General features: G+C 46.8%; 1 gene segment (V, D, J or C); it reads right to left on the reverse strand.

The window, feature by feature from the left end:
* Positions 1-476: 476 nt before the first annotated feature.
* On the reverse strand, positions 477-9,901 carry LOC136155131 (immunoglobulin heavy variable 4-59-like). The segment is given in 3 exon segments: positions 477-523; positions 9,450-9,773; positions 9,856-9,901. Coding segments are annotated over 3 exon segments (417 nt in total).
* Between the last annotated feature and the right edge of the window lie 2,713 nt (positions 9,902-12,614).

Here is a 12,614-nt window from a genome sequence, read left to right on the forward strand (position 1 = left end):
AGAACTAAGAGATAAAAAGTAATATTGAGGCCAGAGGTGTTCCCCAAGGGGAAGGATTGACTGTAGAGGAAATCACAGATCCTGACAGGAAACTGGCCCTTAACCTCCATCTGCACCTGCTCCTGGGGAGGAAACAAGTGTGAGCCCCGAACGCCACCCCTGCATCCCCCAGCCTGTCTCCTGCAGGCTGGCTTGGCTCTGGGCTCACACTGACTTCCCCCCACGATGTCTCTGCACAGTAATACACGGCTGGGTCCTCGCTATTACATCAGCTGCAGGGAGAGCTGGTTCTTGGATGTGTCTCTGCAGATGGACGTGTGGCTCTTGAGGGCTAGGTTGCAGTAAGTGTTGCGACCAGAAATGACGGCTCACATCGACTCTACCCCTTCCCTGGGGCTGGTGGATCCCACTCCCCAGTGACCACTGTTATGGAGGAACCAGAGACACACAGGTGAGGGACAGTGTCTGGGACGGCTTCACCAGTCCTGGGCCGGAACCTGCAGCTGCACCTGGGACAGGACGCCTGGGGACAAGGGGAGTCAGTCGCTGTCAGTCACCTGCAGCCACAGCCGTCAGGCACAGGAGAAGCCTTGACTTTTAGACCACAGCTCTGCCTTCCCTAGACCTCAGGCCTGTGTGAGGGGAGTTCTGTGAGCTCCACAGCCCAGGGGTAGATTGTTCTCTAGGGAATGGAGGAAAATTGCACGTGGGAGAAACTTGTTCTTATAAATTGAGTAAGGCTGCATTAGGCTCCACTCATCCAACTGGGACATTTGAGTTCTCTCACACTGGCCTTCGGATCTGGAACACTTGGCCTGTGTGGGACGTTGGGAACAGGTCATGGCATTGTACCAGTTTTCTGATCACTAGAATAAAACTACACAGGATGTGTGAAAGTGAAGCTGCTCGGTCGTGTCCGACTCTGTGATCCCATGGACTGTAGCCTACCACGCTCCTCCCTCCATGGGGTTTTCCAGGTGAGAGTACTGGAGTGGGTTGCCATTTCCTTCTCCAACACAGGATGAGTAGGTTTCTACACAGGATGAGTAGGGTTCTATAATTTTAATTTCTTTGATCATTCAAGTACCTGTTTTCATCGATTAACGTTCTCTCCAGGCAATTTCTGAAATTCAGATAGAACAAAAAAAATGTTTTCTTCATCAGTTAGGGTGACCATATAAGTTTTGTTTCTTAATCTGTTAATATGGTGTGTCACGTTGATTAATTTGCACATATTGAAGAATCCTGCATCCCTGGATAATCCATCTTCATCACGGTGTTGTTTTCTGTTAATGTGTTGCTGAACTCTGTTTACTAGTATATTGTTGAGGGATATTTGCATCTTGCATGTCAGTAATTTTGGCCATAATTTTCTCTTTTGTGATGTCTTTGTCTTCCTGTAGTATCAAGGTGATGATGGCCTTGTAGAGAGAGCTTGGGAGTGTTTCTCTCTGAATTATAAAAGAAAAAACTATTTGAAGATAGGTGTTAGCTCTTCTCTAAATGTCTGATAGATTTCTACACTGAAGCCATCTGGTTGTGGACTTTTGGTTGTTGGAGCATTGTTAATCACATCTTCATTTCCATTACTTGTCATTGGCCTGTTCACATTTTCTATTTCTTCCTCGTTGATTCTTTGAAGGTTATATCTTTCTAAGAATTTGTCCATGATTCCCAGGTTATTCACTTTTAGTTGAGCATGCAGGGATGTGTGGCTAAGGAAAAGGAGGGAAATCTCTCCGTGCGCTGTGTGAACTGAGCAGGGACACTTCCAGGGATGGCTTGCTAAATTCAGCACCTGTGAAAACCCCAAAAGACAACAAGGGCTCTTGCAGCTTGGATGGTTCTAGCTTTAGCAGCTGTGGACTCTGTGGTTCTGTACACGAGGGGGCTGGGTCAGAGGAGTGTCCACGTTGCCTCCATAGCTCCCATAGCAGGTCCAGGTGCAGTCCAGGTGGCTGAGCTCCGAGGATCTGTGCTGGTGATCTGGTGAAAACCATGCGTAAGAGCCACCAGGGCCAACTGCTTGCATGTTGGTTTTGTTCACTCACTAAGTTGTGTCTGATTCTTTTTTGACACCATGGCCTGTTGCACATCAGGCTCCTCTGTCAATGGGATTTCCCAGGCAAGAATACTGCAGTAGGTTTCTATTTCCTTCTTTTGGGCCCAGGAGTTGAACCCGGGTCTCCTTCTGGGCAGGCAGATTCTCCACCACTGAGCCACCTGACAAGCCACGATTGCCAGCGTACTCAGAGATACCTTGGTGTTGAGAGCAGTGCCCACAGCAGCTCAGTGGTCCTTTCTTCACTCGCTTTAGCTCATAGCAATCAATATGCCATGGAGGCCCGTTTGGGAGTGACTTGCCCTGGGCCCTGGCACTCAGTGCCTGTTTTATTACTATTTTTTTCTACACCAGCACAACTAGAATGTGATGTAGGAATTGGTTTACCTGCGTCTTACAGACATGAAGCTAACCTGCAGCCTGGACTTGTGGTGACGTGCTGGAGGGCACACATCAGGGCACAGTGAGCCCTCCTGTCTGTGCCTGGGCTTCTCACACCGGACCTGGCTGCGCCTACAGGGGATGCTGGACAGAGCTGGACGTGCCTACTCAGGCTCTGGTCTGTTCCTGGAAGGAGAACAGGCCTGATTTTCCTCCATTCTAGAGCTCCCTTAAGACGTTGTGGTAAAGAAAGGATTACAGATTTGTTTTCAGCACTTGTCTGACAGTGCATGCTAGTATCTGTCTGACTATAGCCTTTTCCACCAGCTATCTATGTGTCTAGTAGTGATTGCTTTGATGGTAAATATCTTACGTAAAGCAAACCACACAGTAGAACAGGATGTAGGTATTGTCTAAGCCTGTAGGGATTTACTGGACCTGGAAGCAAGGAGCACATGTAGAGCAAGCACACCCACATCCCCTGGAACTGGCATCATTCCCAGTGACCCACTGAGGACCCTGAACTCAAGTGCTGCCTGGGCATTTATGCAAGAGACCAGGCAGCGATCCAAGCACCTCCATCCTGGCAGGGACAGCTGGTCTACCAGTAGTGCAGGGCTGAGATTTCACAATGAGGAAGGATAATCTGTTCCCTTTTCTGTAGCCTGGAGGACAGTTCAAAAGCATCAATTTTTCCACACTCAGCTTTCTTCACAGTCCAGCTCTCACATCCATACATGATCACTGGAAAAACCATAACCTTGACCAGACAGAACTTTGTTGGCAAAGTAATGTCTCTGGTTTTTAATATGCTCTCTAGGTTGGTCATAACCTTCCTTCCAAGGAGTAAGTGTCTTCTAATTTCATGGCTGCAGTCACCATCTGCAGTGATTTTGGAGCCCCCCCAAATAAAGTCTGACACTGTTTCCACCTTCTCCCCATCTATTTCCCATGAGGTGATGGGACCACATGCCATGATCTTAGTTTTCTGAATGTTAAGCTTTAAACCAACTTTTTCACTCTCCTCTTTCACTTTCATCAAGAGGCTTTTTATTTCCTCTTCACTTTCCCCCATAAGGTTGGTGTCATCTGCATACAACTTACACATGATCAAAATCTCATCAAATGTTATTGTTTAGTCACTGAGTGGTGTCTGACTCTTTGAGACCCCATGGATGGAAGCACCCCATGTTTTGCTGTCCTTCACCATCTCCCAGAGGTTTCTCAAACTCATGTCATTGAGCTGGTGAAGCCAGCCAAGCATCTCGTCCTCTCTCGCCCCCCCTGTCCTCCCGACTTCAATGGTTCCCAGCATCAGGGTCTTTTCTAATGAGTTGGCTCTTCCCCTCCGGTGGCCAAAATCCTGGAGTTTCAGCTTCAGCATCAGTACTCCCAATGAATATTAGGGTTGATTTCCTTTAGGATTGACTGGTTTGATCTCCTTGCAGTCCAAAGGACTCTCAAGACTCTTATCCAACACCACAGTTCAAAACCATTAATTCTTCAGTGCTCAGCTTTCTTTATGGTCCAACTCTCACACCTGAACATGACCTGTGGACAGACCATAGTTTTGTGTAAAGGGACCTCTGTTGGCAAAGTAATGTACCTGCTATTTAATATGCTGTCTAGCTTGGTCATAAGTTTTCTTCCAAGCTTTTCTTCTTTTAATTTCATGGCTGCAGTCACCATCTGCAGAGACTTTGGATCTCAGGCAAATAAAACCTGTCAATGTTCCCACTGATTCCCCGTCTATTATCTATGAAGTGATTATGATCATAGTTCACAGAGGCCATGACTTCAGTTTCTTGAATGTTGAGTTCTTAGCCAGCTTTTTCACTCTCCACTTTCACATTTACCACCAGGCTCTTTAGGTTCGTCTTCACTTTCTGTCATAAGGGTGGTGTCACTTGCATATTGGAGGTTATTAATATTTCTCCTGGCAACCTTGACTCAAGTTTGTGCTTCATCCAGCCCAGCATTTCGCATGATGCCCTGTAAATGTAAGTTAAATAAGCAGAGTGTCAATACACAGTCTTGACGTACTCCTTTCCCAGTTTTGAATCAGTCCATTGTTCCATGTCCAGTTCTAACTATGGCTTCTTGACCTCCATACAGATTTCTCAGGAGGCGGGTAAGGTGGCCTGGTATTCCTGTTTATTTGAGAATTTTCCATAGTTTGTTGTGACCCACAGTCAAAGGCTTTAGCGCAGTCAATGAAGCAGAAGTAGATGTTTTTCTCATCAATTTATCAGATACTTACAGTAATAAGACAAGCAATGGATTTAAATCCTGGAGAGACAGAAATGCCCAGAGAGTAAAAGAGAAGAACATTAACTTAACTAGGGCAGAGGCCACTGAATAGAATGAAACCACCAGCAAATTAACCTGAAATGCATTCCCTGAGGTCGAGTGAGGAAAAGGTGTGGTGGTGGTCACGGTCTCCTAAGTACTGTCCCCACCAGCGCCAGTGTGGTCCTGCTAAAGTGTAACCAGTTGGTGTTGCTCTCCATGCACACAGGTGTGTCTTCTTACCTGGGAGCCCGGGATTCCTGCCCGGGAACTTAGGTCCTCCCTGTATCTTGCTAGGAGGACTTTGGCTCTGGATTCTGACCTGGGACTGTCTCAGAGCACCTCAAATGGCAGTGTGACCTTTGTCCAGTCACCCCGTCCAACTGTGCCGTACACTTACCATTTATGAAATGGGGAAATGGGTCCCGTGTGGAAATGTGTAAAGTTTTCAGGTGTTTTCTGATGTGAAGGAAGCACTCACAACATTAGGCAGTTTAAAGTGGCAGTCACCCTTTATTTTGTTGACACTCTGTGCTTTGGGAGGGTCCACCCTGTCCAACGCAAGGCTCCTGTGAGGGTCTCAAGTTCATCTCCAGGGTCCCCTCTTACAATACACTCACATGTAAGGAAGGTTGACCTGACTGTAGCCTGGGGCTCAGTCAGGGTACAGTGCTGGGCCTCATGTCCTCTTGTGTGGACATGTCTTGGGCCCTGACTTCCTTTGCAAGATGACTGTATCAGCAGAGTGAAGTTTTTGGTGCCCTGAGCTTCAGAATGAATTTTTAGATATCAACCCACACACATGATTCATAGATCATTTCTAACTTTTTGTATTCATTAAAAACTCTGTCCTGACAACAACAGCGGTAACAATAACACTGACAGAGGAATCAAAGCGCAGACTTAGAGAATAAACTTACAAACATCAGAGTTGACAAATAGACCTGTATCATGAATAGAGAGTGTGAAGAGTACGTCATGAGAAACGCTGGGCTGGATGAAGCCCAAACTGGAAACAAGATTGCCAAAAGAAATATCAATAACCTCAGATATTCATATGACTCCACCATCAAGGCAGAAAGTGAAGAAGAACTAGAGAGCCTCTTGATGAAATGAAAGAGGAGAGTGAAAGAGTTGGCTTAAAACTCAACATTCAGAAAACTAAGATCATGGCATCTGGTCCCATCACTTCACGGCAAATAGATGGGGAGACAGTGGAAACAGTGACTGACCTTACTTTTCTGGGCTCCAATCTCAGTGCAGATTGTGACTGCAGCCACGAAATTAAAAGATGCTTGCTTCTTGGAAGAAAAGTTATGACTAACCTAGACAGCATATTAAAAATCAGAGACATTACTTTTCCAACAAAGATCTGTCTAGTCAAAGTTATGGTTTTTCCAGTAGTCATGTATGGATGTCAGTGTTGGACTATAAAGAAAGCTGAGGACTCAAGAATTGATGCTTTTGAATTGTGGTGTTGAGGAAGACTCTTGAGAATGCCTTGGACTGCAAGGAGATCAAACCAGTCAATCCTAAAGGAAATCAGTCCCGAAAGTTCATTGGAAGGACTGAGAAGAAGCTGAAACTCCAATAGTTTGGCCACCTGATGCAAGAACGGACTCATTGGAAAAGACCCTGATGCTGGAAAGATTGAAGGAAGAAGAAGGGCACAACAGAGGATGAGATGGATGGAACCCTTCACCAAATTGATGGACATGATTTTGAACAAGCTCCGGGAGTTGGTGATGGACAGGGAGGCCTGGAGTGCTGCAATCCATGGGGTCGCAGAGAGTCGGAAAGGACTGAGTGACTGAACTGAAGTTTCAGTTCTTTATTGAGAGACCTGTTTATTTCTGGATATTCCAGAATGCTGATCTGGATGAAATACAATGTTCTAAGAGATTTGTTTTGTTGCAACATGTGGAAATTTTCTTCTTTTCTCTACTTCTCAAACTTTCTTGTTGGAAACAGCATCCATGTATTAAGATTTTAGCCTTAAAGGAGCAAGAGGTCACTAAAGAAAAATTGCAGTGTGCCAAACTCATATGTGACATTTAGTGCATCTGATATCACAAAAGGGGCTGTGCTTATGTCAGATAGGCTTCATGGTGTCCAAACTTTCCTAAATCCCAAAAGTAAATGCCTGATGTGAGGCTCTTCATGGGCAAGTTGACTATTGATGAGATTGGATTTTATAATTCTTTATTATTTAGATGTGATTCTCTGAACAATTACAATCCCAACTCAGTTTCATGGGAGAAACCAGATGACAGAGCTTTCAGGTCTTAAAGGAGAGTTTTAGAGGCCACCTGCCTCTGGCCATCTCCATGTTTCCTGTTGCGTGAAAAATGAAGGGGTTCCCTTGGAGTTCTCACTAAAATGAAGGGACCACCACAGACACATCGGGTGGCAACAGATGCTGTGGTGTGTGGATAGTCCCTGTGCCTCAGAGTCATTATGGCCACTGACCGTTTGGTTACGACCCTTTACCACATTCAACAGTTCTCTGTCAGCCACCTCACCGCAAGAGGTCTTTTTATTTGCTGCTTCTTGCACGACTCCTCATCTACCCTCAAACCCCCATCACCAGTGACGCCCATGGTGATTGCTTCACACTCATGGACACCTCCTGACACCTGATCCTCTGGAGCTATCTACTCGCAGCGACTCTCAGGAGACAGACCTAAGCCTCATATATTGTCACCCGGTACCTTCACCTACTGGACAAGTGCCCCAGAAGAACTCTTCAGCCTCACTGGAAAGGACCCTTCTAAGCACTGCTCACCAACCCTCCAGAGGATAGGAACTTGGATTCCCATGACACACATTAAGAACAGCTGAGTCCTGAGTGGACTTGCACCTCACAGCTGACCTGAATTTAATATTTCAGAGTTTAAGGTAATATGTTATGAGAACTTTCTACAATATCTGGACCAGACCTATTGGGCATTTTTCTGCCAAACCCTGGATGATAATGTAAAATGTCACGTGCTTCCCAATGACTCTGATCTTGACAACACAGGGATTTTAGTAAAAAAATGCCTGAGAGCTCTCCCTATCAGCCCCCTTCTTACCTAAATGTGACATCAACAGACTCACAGTCTGCGCATTTTCCCTCTGAATGACACTGCACCGAGAAAAGTTCCTCCTGTCACTGAGAGACAAAAGCTTAAAAAACTCAAGTATTGATCATTTTCTGAGAGGGATCTTGACAAAAATGCGGGTGTTTTAAGTAGTTTAAGTCGTGTCTGACTCTGTGCAACCCTTTGGGCTGTAGTCCACCAGGCTCCTCTGTCCATAGGATTCTCCAGGCAAGAATACTGGAGTGGATTGCCATGGCCTTCTCCAGGGGACCTTCCCAACCCAGGGATCGAACCCTTGTCTCTTAACTCTCTGGCACTGGCAGGAGACTCTATTACTAGCAGGTTTTTGTTTTTTTTCCCTACCAGTAATTTCACCTTGGAAGCCCTTGACCAAAAGTGGAAAGTGTAAAATAATTAAAATAAGAATGAGGAGGAGGAGAGGAAAGAGAAAGTGCAACTAAATAAATCCCAGTGGACAGGAGGAGGAGTTTTCATGCCCTTGGACAATCCCTGAATCCAACAAGAACAAAGTTACCTCTTCTTTTCTGCCAAAAACTCAGGTAAAGAAAAACCACAGAGTTTTAGTTACAAGAGCCCTCCCACCTCACTTTTTACTTTGATACAAAAGACAGTCTCTCCACTTCTACTGGGGAATTGCACATGACTCATTATAATTGCAGACTCCAATGTGTAATTCTCAGTTGGTCCTAAATAAATTCATCTTTGCTACTGAAATGCCTGGCAATCTGTTTTATGTCCAAAAGCTTACTTTCCACGACACTTTTCATTATTTACTGGTTCCATACTATACTAAGCCGGTCACCCGGATGGACTTGTAGACATTCCTGCAACATCCTTGCTTAGACGAGAGAAAGTGGCCACAACCAGCCTGTGAGAGACAAAAGGAAATGAAGATTATCTCACTCCCGCTGAGAGGGGATATGGATGTAGGTGAAGGTCATCATCCACTTTGGGGTCAAATTTGGGGTACAGATGTAAATTAGCAAGTAGGTGAATTTGCAAAAACGGAATCCATGAATAATGAGGATAACTCCCTATGGGACATCGGATTACAGTCTGTGACACTACAACTTGCAGACTTCAAAGTGTTTGTGAAGGTAGACTGAGAGCAGGAGGGCGTGTCTTCTCACTGAACATGTAGAGAAACAGCAAAAGTAACATTCAAAGGCTTCCTGGGACTGCTTGGGTCACTCACTAGATTTGATGACTTTGGACTCATATGGAAAATGATGGTGAGCCTCAGAGTTGTATTCAGCGTCTATGGCAAGACAAAAACAAAACAGAAATCACACAATTCTGACTATTGGATTACATGGAGTGTTGGTACATATTCCACACAGACATATATATACAAACACACAACTATACTTAAACAAGAAATAAGATCTATGTATGGTTTTATGAAAGCAGTGTAAGCCACAATAACGGAAGAGTGAGGACACAGAGGAGGTTTCCAGGGAATCGCTGGGCGGGAGGAGAAAACCAGATTCGACCAAGAGTTCCCTCCAGGGGCCTCAGGGCACATGCTCCTGCGCGCAGTCCTGAACGTGGCGGCCCTGAGCGCCCCCTGGTGGTCGTGGGCGCCCATGCAGGAGGTTTTTGTCTGGGCTCACGCTGACTTCCCCTCACTGTGTATCTTGCACAGTAATAGACGGCCGTGTCCTCAGGTGTCACGCTGCTCAGTGAGAGAGAGACTTGGCTCTTGGAGGTGTCCCTGGTGATGCTGAGCCGGGATTTCAGGGCTGCGTTATAGCCTGTGCTTCCGCTATAACCTATGGCACCAACCCACTCCAGCGCCTTCCCTGGAGCCTGGCGGATCCAGGCTATACTACTGCTGCTTAATGAGAATCCAGAGACAGCGCAGGTGAGGGAGAGGGTCTGCGAGGGCTTCACCAGGCTGGGTCCCGACTCCTGCAGCTGCACCTGGGACAGGACCCCTGTGGACAGAGAGAAGCACGGTGACTCGCGGGCTCAGGTGCAGCTCCCCCACGTGCCCATGTCTGACCCAGAGACACTCACCGCTGGGAGCTGACAGCACGAAGAGGAAGGTCCACAGTGGGCTCATCTTCGAGCAGATGAGAGGCACCGCTCCTGAAATCTCTTCAAGCCTGAGGCGGAGCCCGAATTTAAGTGACCTGGTGCTTTGTTTCCAGCCTGTGACCTGAGTGGATCTTTGCATGTGGGAGGGGCCTCTGCATAAAAAGCAGAAGGTAGTGAAGGGAGGTCCCTGTCTCTGGGGCTCCCCCTGTGAAAGGGGGTGCTGACTGTGCCCTCGGAGAACTCAGTCCCCGCCTGAAGACCCCCTCCCCATGCCCCCGGGCCTCTGTGTCCAGGAATGAAAGGATGTGGACGGGCTTGTCAGAAAAAAAGATGTGGTCAAATATCAACCACAGATTTTGGGAAGAGAGTAATCCCATGGAGCTTCATCTCTTCATTTGTCAAATAAACAGCTCAAATTCAAGGTCTGCATACTTGTCAGAAACTCTTATTTATTGTTCCTTTCTGCCTTAGCTTATATTCATGAACAGGATACTAAAACAGGAGGGAAAGAGTATGTGATAATTGCATTCAATTAAAACGAAAAAACTCATACAATTTAAATTTATCATAACTCCAAAGGATTTTTTATTTCCCTTAACAGACAAGGTCATTTCTTCATCTGAAGCAGTTTGAAATCAAGAGTTTCTCTGGAGGTGGCGTATTCATAAGTACTAACCCTGCAGTTAACTTTTGGGACAAAGTAGTCATTTCTGCTAAGAAGCCCATCTTCCCAGCATGGCTGACTTGCCCAGTGGGCTGTCCTGCATGATCGTGTGCACAACTGAGTGCCTGCAGGAGCTTGGGAACCTCAGGACCCGCTTCTTGAGGGTGGACATTGATAGCTTTAAGGTTACCAATTACTAAGGACAGACAGCGCCTGGGAGCTCCTCAGTGCTCCAACATGCTGGGCAGGTGCCCTGGTCACTCTGCACAGACTCCCTCCTCCTCCAAGTGCTTATTTCTGCCTCTCTGTGTCCCTGCCGTGAGATGGGAGCTCAGGGAACATAGTCCCCACCACAGCGGTGAGAGAACACGCATGGTTCTTGGAGGTAAACCTTCACAGTGAATGGCATCCAATGTGAGGGCAGCATGGTCAGAGGAAAGCTCCTCCTCAGGAAGCAGGTTCGCTTGAAAACCCCACTGAGAGCAGCTTTCCCGAGCCCAGGGTCACCGTGTCCTGGACGGAGCCTGAGGTCCTCTGAGTCAGCAGTGCTGGAGAGCAGAGCTCAGCTCCCCCGTCTCCCTGTGGCCCTGGGGCTGTGGCCTCGCACCTGCATCCCGGCTGTGAGCATGTAGACTGGGGATGACGGCCGTCACCGCGTGTCCTGACTTTAGCTGGGTTTTCTGGGGGTGGTGAGTGCTTCCATCAGCGGTGCTATCTCTCCTGGAGCCAGAAAAGACCGGTGTGGGTCCCCATCTCTGACTGACACCCTCTCTGAGTGACCCTGGTCCACTCCTTCCTGAGATGTCAACACTGCAGCTTTGGGGCAGGTCAGCTCTCCCTCAGCCTGGGGATCTCAGCTGAACACTGACTGAGGTAGAACCTACTGTCTATGAAAAGCCCTTTCTGGTCTGGCTTTGGCCATAGCAGTTCTGAACCAGCATGTCTTCTCTACCAGATCCTGTTTCCCGACACCTGAATGTGCTCTGGGGAGAGGTCCCACCTCACTGTGCCTCAGAGTGTGTGGCATCATTTGTCCCAGATGGTATGCACTGTGATCAGGACTCCTGTCCTGGATCAGGACCTGATCCAGGTAACCCTGGAATTGTGGGCCTTTGGCTTCCAGGTTACTGAGCGTCTGAGGGATGAGAATGTGTCCTCATCCCTTGGCTCAACACCTTCGTCCATCATCAAAGCCAGTGGGTTCTTGTGTGCATCAACTAACAGGCTTTCCTCTCCTCCACTTTCTCTGATCTTGTGATTCCATTGGACCACCTGTAAAATCCAAATATGCTTCTCACCTCACGGGACTGGAAGACTGCAGACCACATCCCCAAATCCACCTCCAGTTGGTCTATTATGGAGTTTAGTTTATGACATTAGAATGGGAATCCCCAGAGAATCCCCAACAACTCCTCAGCCGTGAGCAATCAAATGCTGATACCCCCTCTGACCTGTTGAGTTCAGGGCTTTCTGGATAATGTTGTCTAGTAGCTTTGTGTGGAGTCTTTAGGGTTTTCCATCTATACCGTTATGTATTCTGCATATAAAGACAATTTCACCTCTAAAATCTGTGGTAGAACAACAGTTCTAAGAGGAAAGCTGATAACAATACAGGTCTTCCTCAAGAAACTGGAAGTAAACAACCTAACTTACATCCTAAAGGAATTAGAGAGAAGAAGATCAAACAAAGCCCAGAGACAGTAGAAGGAAGTAAAGAACAAAAACCAGGAAGAAATCAGTAATATTGAGATGAAGATAGACATACACACACAACAAGCAATGAAAAGGATAAGTGAAACCAGAAACTGGTTTGTTGGGATTTTTTGCAAAGCAAACAATGTCATAAATCTTTACCCAGGCTCACCATGGAGAAGAAAGAAAGTACTGGAATAAAGTGAGAAATAGAAGAGGAGACACAGTATGAGACAACTAAGGCCACAGAGGTCGCCTGGGATTGTTACCAGCAGCTGTGTGCCCGCAGACTGGACAGCCTAGCAGAGACGGACAAATGCCTAAACTGCAAAGCCTTCAGAACCGAGTCAAGATGGAACAGACAGCTTGAGAAGACTGACCA

This window comes from Muntiacus reevesi (genome assembly GCF_963930625.1).
Source record: "Muntiacus reevesi chromosome 15 unlocalized genomic scaffold, mMunRee1.1 SUPER_15_unloc_1, whole genome shotgun sequence".
Taxonomy (NCBI): domain Eukaryota; kingdom Metazoa; phylum Chordata; class Mammalia; order Artiodactyla; family Cervidae; genus Muntiacus; species Muntiacus reevesi.